We start from the raw sequence: 16,721 nt of genomic DNA, 5'->3' as shown, positions 1-16,721 counted from the left end.
CTCTTCTGAAGGAGATGGGAACCATTCTGGTGTTTTGAGCAAGGGAGTGACAGCCTGACTGACGAGTTAAGTGCTGGGTGAGAATGCAGAAAGCCTTGAACTGGCTTGGATCAGGGGGCACAGCAGAGGAGGTGGGGAGGAGTATTTGGATACTGGGTATATTCTGAAAGAACTTAAAGGAATTGTTAATGAAGAGAATAAAAGCTATGTGAGAGAGCGGTTAAGGATTATGCTAATGTTTTGCCTTATTGACTTTAGGTGCACAGTATCCAGGTATTCATCATATTACTCTTTCATTTCTGTACGTGTGAAATTTTTTAAATTAAAAAAGCTGTGAATAGTAGTTATACCCCTATTCTGTAGCAGGTACCTCAATGTCAAGGGGACCTGATAAGTCCCCCGACAGACGCACTCCCAGGCTGGAGGGAAGCCTGGAATGGGGAGGACGGACCGTGTCTGCTGGGGTGGAACGATGAGTAACAGGATCGGGATTGCGATCAGGAAGTGACTGGCCTGGCTGGTCCAGAAGTCCCGTAGGGCAGTGGAGGGCAAGGGGGCTGGGGCAAGGCGCAAAAGCCTGCCTACTCTGTATTATAGGCGTTTTCTAGAAAATGATGGGAAGCATGTTGGAATTTGTTGTTGCTAATCCTCACCGGAGGATATTTTTCCCTCATTGCTTTTCAGAGAAAGGAGGGAGAGGAGGAGAGGGAAAACCTCAATGTGAGAGAGACACATCAATGGGTTGCCTCACGCATGCGTATCCTCCACCCCCAGGGCAGAGATCAAACCCACAACCCAGATAGGTGCCCTTGACTGGGAATCAAACCTGGGACCCATTAGTGCACGGGCCAACGCTCTAATCACTTAAGAGCTTTTAAGCACAAGTAGTGACATGATCCAATCTGTTTTAGGACAATCTATTTTGGATGGATAAATTTGTTCTGGGAGGAACTGAAAGCAGGGAAACCAGTTAAGGGAGAACACAGCAGTCCAGGCAAGAGGCAGTAAAGGCATGAACCGAGGCAGAGGTCATGGAAGGATGGAAAAGAAGCTAGAACCCGGAGGCATTACCAGGAATCCTACGGTAATTCTGGGTTACACACACACTGCGATTGCAGTGCCCAGGGTACGTCTGGGGACACACCTGGCTAGTGTCACACACGTAGCCTGGGGACCAGGAGAGGTGAAGGCCAGAGACAGAGACAGGAAGGCTTCAGCACAAGGTATTTATGTAACCTCCTGGGAGAGGGGCCAGCATGAAAGCAGGAGCCCTCAGAGCAGAGGCTGCTGTTAAGAGTTTTGGAGAAAAATGAAGATAAAATGGTGCCTTTGAATCCAAGAGATGAAATGATCAAATTCTGGGTCAAACGAATGAATTTTAAGTGCTCATTAGGGTTAACTAGTAGTCATTGATGACACTTAGAAGCAGCTTGCCAGGAGTGTTGACACATGATGGATCTAATGCTGAAAAGGCAGCAAGAAGGCAGAGGCCCTGAGAGTCAGTTATTGGTTCAAGGAGCTTGGAAAGGAACAAAGAATTAAAGGAGAGTTTAGACTTTAGGGTTGTTTTTTTTTTTTTTTTAAATATATTTTATTGATATTTCACAGAGAGGAAGGGAGAGGGATAGAGAGCTAGAAACATCGATGAGAGAGAAACATTGATCAGCTGCCTCCTGCACACCCCCCACTGGGGATGTGCCCGCAACCAATGTACATGCCCTTGACTGGAATCAAACCCGGGACCCTTCAGTCCGCAGGCCGACGCTCTATCCACTGAGCCAAACCGGTTTCGGCAGGGTTGTTTTTTTTTTTTTAAAGATGGGACTGAGGCTGATGGAAACATCAAGAAGGGAGAAAGAACAGCTGATAAGACAAGGTCCCTGAGCCCTGGCCAGTGTGGTTCAGTTGGTTGAGCATCGTCCCATGCACCAAAGGGTTGCCAGTTCAATTCCTGGTCAGGGTACATGCCCAGTTACAGGCTCCATCCCCAGTAGAAGGCGTGCAGGAGGTAGCTGATTAATGATTCCCTCTCATCATTGATGTTTCTCTCTCTCTCTTTCTTCCTCTCTGAAGTCAATAAAAATCTTTTTTTAAAAAGAGTATATCATAAATACCTTTCCTTGTCAATAGATGCCTTTGTACAGTATCTATTATTTATTAAATAAACAAATAAAGGGCTGTTTTCTCAAAACAAATGTAGTAAGTACACTGGATTATAGTAGACTTTTATGCTGCTAATATACAAGTGAGGAGTCCGTCAGAAAATCCTACAATAAACATACTCGCTACCAATAATTACTCCAATTTAATTTGGGGTTTTCTAGTACGTATTTGCACCTGATTTCGGTACATGTTTTGAGTTAAACTGAAAGTTGAATCTCATGATTAAGAGATATACATATGTACATACAAGAAGCAAGAACTAAATAAGAGAGCCCATCACACATCGGTATCTCGAATAAGCAGGACATACAGGACATACACGACTCGTGTCCGGGTGGACATGCTCTGGGCCATCTACGGACTTGCCCAGCCCAGGACCCTCCCTAACACCTCCGGCTTCACGCTGGCGGTTCCACTCGTGCCGCAGCAACTCGGGGGAGCCTCCGAGGTTCCACCCATAACGGCGGACAACAGGTCCTAGAAGGTACAAGTCATAATTGGCACTTCCTACATTGTTGGGGGGGGACGAAGGGGGTGCAGCGAGGCAGTTAACATTCAGTTTCCTACGGCGAATGGGAGACAAAATAACTGGATCGCGAATCGGGGGGCGGGGGGGCGCAGAAGCCCTGCGGCTCGGGGCCACCAGGCGACGGCCTCAAAGCCGAGGGAGGCATCGGGCGGCCCGGTACGCCGACCCGAAGGCCCCGCGGGGAATAACAGGCCTTTATCCCCGGACTCCACGGACGTGGAGACATTATCCCTGCACCCAACGCCCGAGTACAAACAGTGCAGTGAGGCGTCCGTCAGGGCAGCGCCGGGTAAAGGCCCCTCTCCTCCGCGGCCCCCCGCATCCCTCGGAGCCCGCGTGCCCACGTCGGACTCTGGGACCCGGCGACAGGCTACCGCCAAGAGGCGGCCGAAGGGTAACACTACCCAGCGCCTGCGGCGACCCCGGCGACCGCGGGCCGACCCCGAGCCGGAAGTGACGCAAGCGCGTCGAGCACTTCCGGAGTTGCGGAGACCGCTCCGCCGGAGGAAGCAGCGCGGGCCTAGACCGGCGTTGGCCCGCCGCCTCCGCCGCCGCCGCGCCTGGCTCAGATCCCTCTGGCCTGGCTCGACCCGGCCCGGCCCGCCCGGGCTCAGCGGCCGCGGGGCCGCGGCTCCCGGTAAGTGTGGAGAGCGCGGCGCGGCCTTGTTTACCCGGCGGCCGGGGAGGGGTGGGCTCTCCGCGCGCCTCCCTAGCCCGTCCGGGGCTCCGCCTTCGTCGCCGCCCGCGAGGCCCCAGCGCCCCCGGCAGCCGGTACATGGTCTTAGCTCCCGCTGCCGTGCGCGGGGGGCGGCTGAAGAGTAGGCCGAGGAGGGCGCCGGGCGGCCCCATCTTTCCTCCTCGAGGCGCCGCAGCTCGCGGAGAGGTCGGAGGCCAGCGCCTCTGACCGCCCGGCGCCTGGGCCTCCCCAACGGGCGCCGGGAAACGCGCCGCCTCCCGGCTCCCCACTCGAGTCCTTGCTGGGAGCTGTGGCCAGGCCGCCCGCGCGGCTAGTTAACGTCCGCGCCGCCGTGAAGGGTCCCCAGCGCGCGGGTCCGTGTCCTCGCGGCTCTCCCGGCGCCTTGGAAGGGACGTTCCGCCCAGGAGCCGCCTCGCCGGTCGCCGCTGTGCCCGCGGGACAGGCGGCCGTGTGGTCGGTGCCTTCCCCTCAGGCCGATGGTCGCTCAGCCCCTAGAACTTTCGGCCGCAGCCCGTACTGTGACCCTTTGCTGCTCAGCAGGCGAGCCACTAGCCACGTGTGGCCACTGAGCGTTTGACCTGTGGCTGGGGGCGACCGAAACACCCAAGTTTTAAATTTTATTGAACTTTTTACGTTAAAATTTAAAAACCCCGTGTGGCTAAGCAGCTGCCGTGTGTGACCGTACGAGACATAGTGCGGAGTTTTGAAACTTAAGTTGTTGGTTCATATTTCCGTGCCAAGTCGTCTTCTTCGGAGATGCAAGCTGGGTAAGTGGCCATTCCGGGCGAAAGGCTGTATCTGGAATCAGTATCGCCAGACCCCCCAAAAAGCCTCTGTTCCTGTGGACTTTAAACGGAAAGGTCTTCAGTCCGGATCCTTTTGCCCAGGGTGGGTGTCAAGGTCCTGGGCCCTGGGGAAAATAATGTATTTTACTCCTTTTCTGTCCAGGATGTCGGGATAATGTTTAACATCTGAGGAAATGGAAGTTGTCATCAATTCTGTTCAGGAGGCAGTGGCATACTGGCCCGCTGAGGGTTGCCAGCAAGCACTCTTTCAAGTAGAACAGGGATATTTAACTTTGAAAAGATTAAAAGTTGCCCTGGCCGGTGGCTCAGTTGGTCGGAGCGCCATCCCAGTGTGGAAAGGGTCTCAGCTTAGATCCCCTGGTCACCGTGTGGGCTGGACACATCCAAAGCCTGGGCAGCCTCTGAGCCGGATCCTGGGAAGGAATTCCAGAGAAAGTGAAACGCATGCACTTTTGTTGTGATTCTGGAGGTAGCTCTGTAAGAGTGATGGGGGCCTGACCAGTGTGGCTCAGTGGTTGCGCATCGACCTATGAGCCAGGAGGTCCCGGTTGGATTCCCAGTCAGGACACATGCCCGGGTTGTGGGTGCGATCCCCAGTGTGGGGCGTGCAGGAGGCGAGATTCTCTCTCATCACGGATGTTTTTCTCTTCTCTCCCTCTCCCTTCCTCTCTGAAATCAGTAAAAATATATTTTAAGAGAATGGGAGTTATGAGTCACGCTAGGCCATGAATCTGGTGGACGTAGGACCCTGGCTCTCTGCCGCCAGCTGAGTGGTCCTGGGCAAGTAACTTGACCTTTTTGAACTCTAGCTTCCTCATTGGTAGGAAGATGAAAGCCACTCTGTAGGGTTGTGAAGATTTACTGAGAATACATCTGACTTGTAATTGGCTCTCATTGCATGAGCATTATTATTGGTAGGGATATTTTGTAGATAGGGGCAATATTCATAGGGTGTTTGCCTGGTAAGCAGTATCTCTCATATGAAAGGTCTGTGGCTGTCACGCCGTAACGCCGTCATGACCAAAGGAGCAGTGGTTCTCAGGGCAGGCGGGGTGTGAGTTACTAGTGGAGGAGAGGTATGAGCGGCAATGGGTGGGGCGGCCAGCTGAGGCAAGCGGAAGCAAGCCACTCACGCACGATTTCGTTCTTGCTGGGCCTCTAGTCTTACATAAAAATGCAAGTAAAAGAAAAAAGTGTTTTTTTAAAGTCAATCATTCCTCTACGATTTTTAAAATAATCATACACTATAGTTTAGACTTTGGTTTTCACTTAATTTATATTTGCCTGTCTATGTTTGAAAGTTATAAGCTCTGGTTTTCCAAGAAATCCTAAAGGATAAAGAAATAGACATCCTATATAACATCCTCCTATATAATAAAAGACTAACATGCAAATGGACCAAAGGGTGGAACGACCTGTCTCTGATGCACACTGACCACCATGGGGCAGATGCTCAACAGGAGCTGCCCCTGGTGGTCAGTGCGCTCAGCCAAAGCCAGGCTCACGGCTGGCAAGCGCAGCAGTGGTGGCGGGAGCTTCTCCCACCTCTGGCAGCGCTAAGGTTGTCCGGCTGACGGCTTAGGCCCGCTCCCCACACAGACATCCCCTGAGGGCTCCCGGACTGCGAGAGGCGCAGGACAGGCTTGGATCCCTTCCCTCCCCCCCCCCCCCCCAGTGCACAAATTTCGTGCACCGGGCCTCTAGTAAAATTTATAATTGAGTAAGCAAGTAGTACTTAGTCTGGGATAGTGGGATCTGTATCTCTGTGACAGTTGGGTGGCCCTTGAGCACGTCAGAAGAGAGTTGGGGAATGGGTGTTAATACTGCCTAGCAGCATCCTGTGGGAGACATTTTTTAATTCATTGATTGTAGAAAGAGAGAAGTATCAATTTGTTGTATGCATTCCTTGGTTGCTACTTGTATGTGCCCTGATCAGCAACCTTGGCTTATTGGGATGGTGCACTAACCAAAAGGGCCTGACATTTTTTATTTGAAAATAATATTTTCACAAGTAACGTGAGATCTGAAATATTGGCAGCATTCTGTGTTAGATTGCCATGGTGTAGGTGACTTTATAGTAAAAGTCCGGTCTTAATTCAGTCACGGTTTACTCTGTCAGCACTTAGAATTGAACAATAGGAGTAAGGTGGTTGTCTTTCAAACTGAGGGAGGGAATTGGGTATACATTTCTATCACCAGTACCGCAGTTTAGATCACTGTCACCTGTTTACTTTGAATGCTTAGTTTTTTTTAAGACTGTATAACTTGTCAATATAATGATGACAAGTGGATTTCTGTGGCCATATAAGAAAATGCAGTTGACACTTGAACAATGTGGGGTTGACCCTCTGTGCAGTCAAAAATCTGTGCATAACTTTTTTTTTATTATTGACTTTTAGAGAGAGAGAGAGAAATTGATTTGTTGTTCTACTTATTTATGCATTGATTGATTGATTGCTTTTTGTATGTGCCCTAACCAGGGATTGAACCTGCAACCTTGGTATATCAGGACAGTGCTCTAACCAACTGAGCCACCTACCCAACCAGAGCTATGTGTAACTTTTTACTCCCCAAATACTTAATTGGTAGCCTACTATTGACCAATAACAAACATCAATTAATACATTTTGTGTGTTACATTTATTATCTATAATGATAAAAGTGTAATATGCTAATTAGACCGTATGTCCTTCAGGACGACCTTTCGGGCAAAGCCGGGGCTGCGAGGGAAGCCCAGGTCCTGGGTGCCTGCGGGAAGGAAGGCCTACTCTTGCACGAATTTTATGCATCGGGCCTCTGGTATACTATATACTGGTGGTCCAGTGCACGGATTGGTGCACGTTGAAAGGAAATTAATTAGAAGAAATATTTTAATATTGCTATTCACCCTTTCTCTACAATAGAAGTGTCAACCAAATTCATGATAGACAATGACAGATCGAAACACACACGTGATTGATGCCAGCGAGAGCTTTATATGTGTGGCGTATGCATGAGTCCACTTAGCCTTTTATATATATAGAATAAACTTGCTTAACACATTAAGCGCCAAGCCTGTTTTTTTCTTCTGGATGGAAAGTATAGTGTCAGTCACCAGTGACTGACATGGTGCTTAACGTGTTAATTAGACCTGCTTTCTGATTTAGCTAAACTTTTCCCAGCCCAGTGAAGCACCCCAACTTCTCTTTCAGGTAATTATCAGCAACACAGCAGTAAATATCAGCACAAAGCAGATTATTATTGTAGATCACACAGAGAGAACAAAGGGTAAAATATTTAACTGCAGCAGTGTCTGACTATATTCTGTGCAGTGAGAAAACCTGAAGTCATTTTCAGGATCCACCATTTCTTCTTTTCAGTTGGGTCAAGTTTCTAAACTTTCTAAATCTCCATTTTCCGGCTAATGAAAAGAAAATAGGATTCTACTGAGTCTCCTATCTACCTTCTCCAGGACTTCTGTGAGGATCAAATGAGATTAGGCACGGGAAAACGCTTCACAGACATTTGGTTAAAGTGTAAAATTTTTGCACCTGGCTATAAAGCAAGTCGTGTTCCTGGGCTGAAGAAACTTCAAGGAGGCTAGTCACTAGGGAGAGGAAGCCGGGTGTTGCTACGTGACGTCATTACCTGATGCCCACAGCAACCGTTTAAAGACTGGGCTGGGCTGTGGGCCGCATTTTGTGCTATGGGGGCTCAGCAGCATTGGCTGCGATTTGGTGGGGTGTTGCTCCGGGCTGGTGGCCGAGCCTGTGTCCCACTTGGGGGAAGCTGAGTATTGCTTTGTCAGCACCAGGTCCGTGGTTCTGTTTCTCTGTAAATGGCCAGTGTGCATCATGGCAGCTCCTGCGTTGAGCATCTGCCCCCTGGTGGTCAGTGCACATTATAGCAACCGGTCAGATGGACACTTAGCATATTAGCCTTTTATATATATGGGTTACTGTAAGTAAGCTAGAGAAAAGAAAATTATAAGGAAGAGAAAACATATTTACAGTATTTATTGAAAAACTCCATATAAGTGGACCTGTCCAGTTCAGACTCATATTCAAGGGTCAGTTGTAATTTCATAGTTACTCTGGTCCCTTGCTGCTTATCCTTTAAAATGTCTTTACTTTTAATTTTTTTTTATATTTTTGTTGATTTCAGAGAAGAAGGGAGAGAGAGAGAAACATCAGTGATGAGAGAGAATCATTGATCGACTGCCTCCTGCATGTCCCTGACTGGAATCGAACCCGGGACCCTTCAGTCCGCAGGCCAGTGCTCTATCCACTGAGCCAAACCAGCCAGGGCTAAATGTCTTTGCTTTTTAAAAATAAATTTGCAAAAGTAGGGTATCATTTTAAAAATATATAAATAGAATTCTCTTTTCATTTTAGATGGAAATTATATGACAGAATATTTGGGTAACATCTTCCTGAAAGATCTTCGAGGACTACAGGTATTTTTAATTTAGAAATTAACTTTTCTTCTAAAGGAAAAATACCATAGTTGGGTTCAGTTGTGAATTGGTGGTTCTGCCATATAAACCAGTTTGTTAAAAGTGAAATTGCAAGTATCATATTTATTGTCCTCTTGTGATTTTTTAAAATTGGGCATTTATAGTTAATATCAAACTTAGATTCATTGATTTTTTAAAATTTATTTTATCATTAAAACATGGCTCTAACCTTTAGACTGGTTACATATTTAGTATATATGTATTCTAAATCTTTGTTTTAATTATGGTTTTTTTAAAGGGAAATATCTACTTCAAATAGCCTTTACATTTGTATTTAATCCAGATTTGGTTGTGTAAATTATTTACATACTATTCAATTCAAATGCTCTTGCATTTTAACGTTCTGTTAATTTTTAGATTTAAGTCATTATTTGATACTGTTCTTTGCAAATGATCACTTGAAATAGTACTTGTGCAGAGAAATTAACGGGTATTTGCCAAAATCTTCTTTGAGTTGAAGTTAGTACTTGTAATTATTTTGCTTTCTCAACTAGTGTTCTCTGTTCCTTTATATGTCATTGAGTAACATTCTGATCTGAGAGGAGTTTTCAGTAGCTGTTTTCATTTGAACTCTTCACCCTAAATGGATTCTGGTTTTCCCTAGCCTTGATCCTGCTAAGACAGAAGACTACCCATAGCTTTCCTTCTCTGATAGGCCAGTTTCTTCGCCTCTAAGCACCGCTTTTAAAGGATCAGTAAAACACTTTAAGACTGAGTCAGGCCCTGGCCTGTGTGGTTCAGTTGGTTGGGAATTGTCCATTGTACTGAAAGGTTGCCAGTTCGATTCTGGTCAGGGCACATGCCCGGGTGTCGGGCTTGATCCCTGGTAGGGGGCGTGAAGGAGGCAGCCGATCCATGTTTTGCTCTCACATCCATGTTTCTCTCTTCCTCTTCCTTTCTCCCTCTCTAAAAAAAAAATAATAATAATAATAATAATAATAAGTAAATCTTAAAAAAAAAAAGACTGGATCGGTTAACTTCGCTGACTAGAGGAGGGTGTTGAAGAGCTGTGTGGCTTTTATTTTCCTTTACTAACTATGCACCTGCTTTCCAGATATCTGAGAGCGATGTCTGTGGAAAGTCACACACTCTCCCTAGTATTACACTGGGAACTGTGTCCCTGTTATGTACTGTCCGTGTCACCACTAAGTGACGAGCAAGGAGATTGTACACTGTGGTGGTTCAGCCTTTCGGTTGCTTCCCCAGTGGGCAGCTGTGGGATGTGTGTCTCAAAGACTCTGGCAGGAAGGACAGCCCCATGGAATGTGACTCTAGACGCAGAGCAGACAGCCTTACCCTTTCATGCTGCCCCTTCGTGTGAGGTTGCCATTGTCGGCCACTTCTGCCCCTCCAGGAAAGCGTTTCTCTTTGACATGCGTGGGCAGGGAGATGACGTTGCGATTACCTGTGTGAGACCAGAGTTGGGAATAGGTTAGGGTGGGGTAGGGTCAGGGTTATGCCATGTTGATTCTTGAATGACTTCTGTTACAACTTCTCACAGTGAAAGTAAGTAACACACATTTTTTCTTTTTCTTCCTTAGAAGACAAAAACACTAATGCATTTGAGAAAGTGGTAAAGTTGGGGGGGAGGGGAAAAAACCCTGCTTTCCTGATTTGCAACTTGGCTGGATGCTAAGATGTCGGTGGACATGAATAGCCAGGGGTCTGACAGTAACGAAGAGGACTATGACCCAAATTGTGAAGAAGAGGAAGAGGACGAGGACCCTGGGGACATAGAGGACTATTACGTGGGAGTAGCCAGCGATGTGGAGCAGCAGGGGGCCGATGCCTTTGATCCTGAGGAGTACCAGTTCACCTGCTTGACCTACAAGGAGTCCGAGGGTGCTCTCAATGAGCACATGACCAGCTTAGCCTCTGTCCTGAAGGTGAGCAGTGTTGTCAGTTCCACGTGTAATCCTGCCCTCCTCCAACTAAATCTAAATCTGAGCTGTTGTTAACTAATTTTTCCTTCAGGCCGATTGAATGGCTCTGTAGCTTGAAGCCAAATTTCAGTACGTGTTGCATCATTTTGGACACATTTGATGCATTTACTTTGTTTTCTGGTATATGCATATCTAAGACCCTCAGATTGTCAGACTGCTAAGAATTACAAAGGAGTGGTGGGATGGATTCAAGAAAGATAGACCAGAAATATATAGAAGCAGAATTGCACAGATTAACACTTGTTTAAGAAAGTGACTCTTATGAAACTTTATTGGGTAAAATCTGATAAGCATCAGAATCACCATCTTCTACATAACCATGTGTGAGTGACTGATAAATGTTTGCCCTAAATAATCAGTGCCTCTGGGCTAATGATCTCATTTGTTTCATACACTGGTGACTAATCTGATGTTGGAAGAAATGTTACAGCCGTAACTTTAAGGATAAAGTAAGTTCTCATAGCCGTATTTCACTGATTTGAGGGGGTTGTTAACACGGAAATTTTAAGGAATTAACAAAGTTGGTTATTCCACCAAGAATCTTATTTTTAACACTTAACTAGCATACTTCTCTCTTCCTTTAAATTTTTATTGGTTTTAGAGAGGAAGGAAGGGAGACAGAGAGAAACATCGATCGGTTACCTCCCATACATGCCCGTACTCGCTCCATATATGCCCTGACTGGGCATGGAGCCCCAAACCTAGGTATATGCCCTGACTGGGCATGGAGCCCCAGACCTAGGTAGATGCCCTGACTGGGCATGGAGCCCCAGACCTAGGTAGATGCCCTGACTGGGCATGGAGCCCAGACTAGGTATATGCCCTGACGGAATGGACACGCAGCCTCTGGTGCCTGGGGTGATGCTCCAACCACTGAGCCTCCCGGCGAGGGTGCGTACGTTTCAGTGTCTTGCCCCTCAGCCAGTCCTTGTCCTCACTGTGTACATTTGTCGTGTGTGAATTACACTCGTACGTCGTCTCTCACACAGAACACTGCACTGTTTTTACTGTCCTTCAGACCTTTTCCCAGCTTGTTTCTTCCCCTTACTGTGTTGCCCATTATGTGAAAATGGGGACATTTTTCTTATTTTACTGTTTTCACTGACTTTCTTTTGGGACCTATTACATGGACTTTGTTGTCTGCTCGAGGTTGAAGTCAAAGGTACATTGGCTTGGTTTCAACCAAATAATCTTGTTGGTATTGGTAAAGGGAATTAGCCGAGGTGTGCTGTGTATGATTTCTGTAATAGATTTCCAGGTTAGGGATTTCCCCCCCGGTGGTCAGCAAAGCCTAATAATACCTTGGGTGTAGATACTCAGGGGTTTATTAGCAACTAGCTACAGTGAATGCTGGACTTTTGTGTGACTCCTTCCTAAAGCGATTGCCGACTCTCCCTTGTGCTCAGCGGACAACTCGGGAGAATGGGGACCATCGGAGCCCGGTTTGGGTCTGTGCACCGTAGCTCCAGCACAGCTGCTGGCACTCTGCTTCTAGGGACTGCCCTAGGAGAAAGGAGGATCGGGCTTCTTCCTTCTCCCCCGGCCCGCCTCCCCTGTCCGGTCAGCTGGCTGCTTTTGCTTTAGTCATATTGTCCGGTTCTACACAGCGTTGGCCTTTAAAATTAGAAAAGGAATTGCAGGTGTCACTGTGAGTGGTCCAGTATCACCTGTCTCAGTTCATCAGCATCTTTCCGTCTAGGCACAGGGATTCTGTGTGCAAGCCCTCCTGGAGACAGCTGAGGGCAGGCACCCCCTGTTCATCTCTGTGTGTGTGGTAAGATATATAAACATAAGGTTTATCCTTTCACTTTCTCCCTTGTAGGCTGACACATGGCCAGCCCTCTGAGAAGCCTTTCTCCCTAGGAAGCCCTCCTGGCCTTGGCGAGCCCTCAGGGCTCCTCGGAGTCCCGCTTGGGCTTCCTCTGAGCGCCCGTTGAGAAGCCCTGGAAAGCAGTGGTGGGCGCCCCGTTGGCCCGTGCCCTGTATGAGGCCTCGGGTTGGCTTACCTTTCACACACGTTTTCGCACCGTCTCTCCTACTGGATTGTTACCTCCTGGAGGCAGGGACCGCTTTGCACATTATCGCCCCACCCCTCCTGTCAGTGCTTCATCCGTAGCAGGCACTGAATATTTCCTTGGATACGTGTGGGTTCGGTCAGCTGCTGAGGACAGTAACTGATGCTGTTGGTGTGAGTTAGATCCCCTAGACCCTGCTGAACATCCTTGTCTGAGGTCATGAAAAGGCGTATTCTGGCCCTCAAGGTCATGACAAGAAGGACCAAGAACTTAGACTGGAGGTGAAAGGATAAAAAGAGAGGAAGAAAGTTAAGACACCAGGAAAGAGTTCAAGAGGAAATGGGGCAGGCCCTAGTGGTGTGGCTCCGTGGATAGGCCATCAGCCTGTGGACTCAAGGGTCCCAGGTTCCATTCTGGTCAAGGGCACATGCCCAGGTTGCGCCTGGGTCCCCAGTAGGGGGCGTGCAGGAGGCAGCCAGTCAGTGATTCCCTCTTGTCATTGATGTTTCTACCTCTCTCTCCCTCTCCCTCCTTTGAAATCAATTAAAAAAATTTTTAATTAAAAAAAAAAAGATCCTCTCTCATCATTGATGTTTCTCTCTTTCCCTCTTCCTTCCTCTCTGAAATCAATGAATATATATCTGTACACACACACACACACACACACACACACACGTATATTTATTTTTTAAAGAGAAAATGGGCAAAAGAAAATAATCCATGGGAGGTAGGTGATGCCAGAACACAGGTTTCCCCCGTCCCAGACGTCACCAAGGAGCACGTTTGGACCACTTTCTCTCTGGGGCTGGGCCACAGGGGCCTGGCTCTCTGGTGGCTCGGCTGCACACGAAGGACGCAGTGCTGTGCTGAGTGGTTTGGGAATTGGACCCAAGAGGCCAGGAGAAATCGCGTGTTTACTCACAAAGGAGCCCCATGGGCTGGGTGGATGGCAGGCCGACCTGGGTCTCTCAGGCCCCAGCGCAGAGCGGGCCGTGGCCTTGAACCATGGCCCAGCCTTTGCCCCTCGGTGGCAGGCCCTGAAATGGGTTACACGGTGGAAAAAAGAAAGAAGGAAGGAGGGAATCACACGTAATCTTCCTCTCAGGCTGGCTGAAAACTAGCATTTTTATTGTTATGGTTAATATTTTTTGAGACAGAAGGGAATGCTTTAAGCGCTGAGTTGGCAGAGTGGTGCTCACGGGGGTTTGGGCTACTGTAGCTCTCGCTGCATGTCTGTCTCTGTTTCCCCTTGGTCAGGCACCGTGTGTACAACTCCGTGACATGCTGAGGTCTTTCATTCTTCCACGTGATCCAGGTGCTGTGGGGCCAGTAGGGAATGTCACATGTATGTCGTTTAAAATCATAGTTTTGGGAAGAGCTGCCTATGAACAAAAACTATGTAACTTGGAGGCGTGGCTTCAATTTTTCACTCTTGTGCAGGTCTGTGTGACTCCGTTTTGTGTGTTCGGGCAGTTGCCTGTGCATGAGCCATGGTCCAACATAAAGTTAAGCCTTCTACTGCCTTTTGGGATTTGATGTCTCTCAAGTAGAAAAACGCCACCTGTGTGACACCCTGAGCTTTTGGTTTAGTGAGGACCTGGGGTGGGAGGGTAACTTCCTGTATGTGTTCTGGGACTAGTCCGTGAGGAGCGTCATTAATTGAGAAAGGAAAGTGGCAGAAAATCAGATCAAGGCTGAGGCTGGACAACAGAGAATGCTTACCTGTCACCGAGGGAAAGCACTACCGTTCACATCCCGGCAGAACCAGGAGCAGCGTTTGGAAGGGGCCTCATCGTGCACAGACGCGGCAGAGATGTGGTGATTGCCACGTGAAGCGTGTGGGGGGAGGGAAATCTCTGACAAACGTTTTAAGCCATCACGTATGAGCTTTTAAAGAAAACGGTGTAGGCCAGCCGGCGTGGCTCAGGGGTTGAGCATCGACCTCTGAACCAAGAAAACAGTGTTACCTTTTTTACACATTTATTTTTATATGAAACTTACACAAAGATTATTTTATCGTTATTGTTATGGATGAGAGAGGCCCTTTCTAGCAATAACAGGCATTTAAAATACAGTACGTGGGATAGTTAGCCAAGAAGAGTTTGTCCTTCGCTGAGTCCCGTTAGTGCTGCTCCAGGAAACCCCTGAGGCGTTTGCTCTCAAGCTGCTCAGAAAGGGCCTCAGCCGTAGTGGAGCCCCGGTGGCTTTCCCTGGGATGGGCCAGGCAGGGGCCCTCAAACTACGGCCCGCGGCCACATGCGGCCCGCCGAGGACATGTATCCGGCCCGCTGGGTGCCGCTGCCTGTCCTGCTTAGCAGCCGATGCGTCCCGGGCCCACAGTGCGCATAGGAATTTGTTCATGGTTTGTTTTTTAAACTATAGTCCGGCCCTCCAGCGGTCTGAGGGACAGTGCACTGGCCCCCTGTTTAAAAAGCTTGAGGACCCCTGGGCCAGAGTGTCTGCTGCAGGGTGCGCGCCTCCTTAGCAGCAGGTCAGGGTGTGGGCAGAAGAGGTGGGATGCGGTGCTGGGCCCCACCCCTTTGCTTAAGAAGGGGGGAGAGAGTCTGCTTTGGGCCAGGTCCCGTGCACAGTGAGCTCTCCGAGCTTTGTGTTGACAGGAAAACCTTGAGGTGTGATCGGAGGGCAGTGCAGGTAACAAAGGCAGACCCAGCGGTTTGAAAGCAGGAGGGTGGGCAAGTGACTTTGCGGCTGGGGTGGGAGACAGGACACACAGGAATAAACTGGAAGCTGGTCCTGCAGTCGGTGTCTTTACCTCCGAAAGGAAGGGAGGGGCAGGTGTTTCTAACCTCCCGACACTGAACTGCGCTGCTGTCTCACGTGTGGTGTTCCCCGGGTAGGACTGGAGGAATAAGCTGGTGGTTTTATGTGTTCTCACTGCAGTTCTTGCTCTTGGAATTGCTGTGTTAACTGCAGTAGAGCAGGGAAAACGTTCTCTAGAACACTATTCTGCCCCCCTCTTACTTGAATTCGTTTTAGAATCTAGTGTTTGTTATTCAGCAAAATATGGCTGGAAAATGTCTTAAGATTCTTTTGTGGCCCTGACTGGTGTGGCTCAGTGGATAGAGCGTCGGCCTGCGGACTGAAGGGTCCCGGGTTCGATTCCGGTCAAGGGCATGTACTTTGGTTGCGGGCACATCCCCAGTAGGGGGTGTGCAGGAGGCAGCTGATCGATGTTTCTAACTCTCTATCCCTCTCCCTTTCTCTCTGTAAAAAATCTATTAAATATATATATATATTTTTTTTTTTAATATATTTTATTGATTTTTTTACAGAGAGGAAGGGAGAGGGATAGAGAGTTAGAAACATCGATGAGAGAGAAACATCGATCAGCTGCCTCCTGCACACCTCCTACTTGGGATGTGCCCGCAACCAAGGTACATGCCCTTGCCCGGAATCGAACCTGGGACCCCTCAGTCCGCAGACTGACACTCTATTCACTGAGCCACACCAGTTAGGGCAATTAAATATATATATTTTTAAAAAAGATTCTTTTGTGAATCATTACTCCCCTTTGTGGATGAATTACAATGAGTGTTAGGGTTTCTGACTCTTAAGTGCAGTCTTTATAGTCCCAATTTTAAATCCTGGTTTCTATGCATTTGTCACTTGTAACAAGCAATTGATGTTCTTGTTTATTTTTAATTTATTTTATTTTTAAAATTATTTTTATTGATACGGAGAAGAAGGAAGGGAGAGGGAGAGAGAAACATCAGGGTGAGAGAGAATCATTGATTGACTGCCTTCTGCAGGGCCCCTACTGGGAATCGAGCCTTTAACCCAGGCATGTGCCCTGACCAGGAATTGAGCCGTGACCTCCTGGTTCATAGGTTGGTGCTCAACCACTGAGCAACACTGGCCGGGCTATTTGTTTTGTAATTTTTAGACAGAGAGAGGAAAGGAGAGAGAAACATCCATTTGTTGTTCTCTTACTTATGCACTCATTGGTTGATTCTTGTACAGGCCCTGACGGGGATTGAACCCACCGTGGCCTATCAGGACGGTGTTCTAACAAACTGAGCCACCTAGCAGGGCGAGCCATCGACGTTTTTAAC

The 16,721-nt window shown here is 48.2% G+C and overlaps 1 protein-coding gene across 1 annotated transcript in view; it reads left to right on the top strand.

The window, feature by feature from the left end:
* Positions 1 to 4,093: 4,093 nt before the first annotated feature.
* The window catches only part of ARIH2 (ariadne RBR E3 ubiquitin protein ligase 2), a 50,368-nt gene continuing 37,740 nt past the window's right edge, over positions 4,094 to 16,721 (top strand). Inside the window, 3 exon segments of the mRNA XM_080673542.1 lie at positions 4,094 to 4,156; positions 8,569 to 8,630; positions 10,232 to 10,576. Of these exon segments, the coding sequence (XP_080529668.1) occupies positions 10,328 to 10,576 (249 nt within the window). The 5' untranslated portion in view covers positions 4,094 to 4,156; positions 8,569 to 8,630; positions 10,232 to 10,327.

This window comes from Plecotus auritus (assembly GCF_963455305.1).
Source record: "Plecotus auritus genome assembly, chromosome: 6".
Taxonomy (NCBI): domain Eukaryota; kingdom Metazoa; phylum Chordata; class Mammalia; order Chiroptera; family Vespertilionidae; genus Plecotus; species Plecotus auritus.
This window is presented reverse-complemented; position numbering and strand designations above follow the sequence as displayed.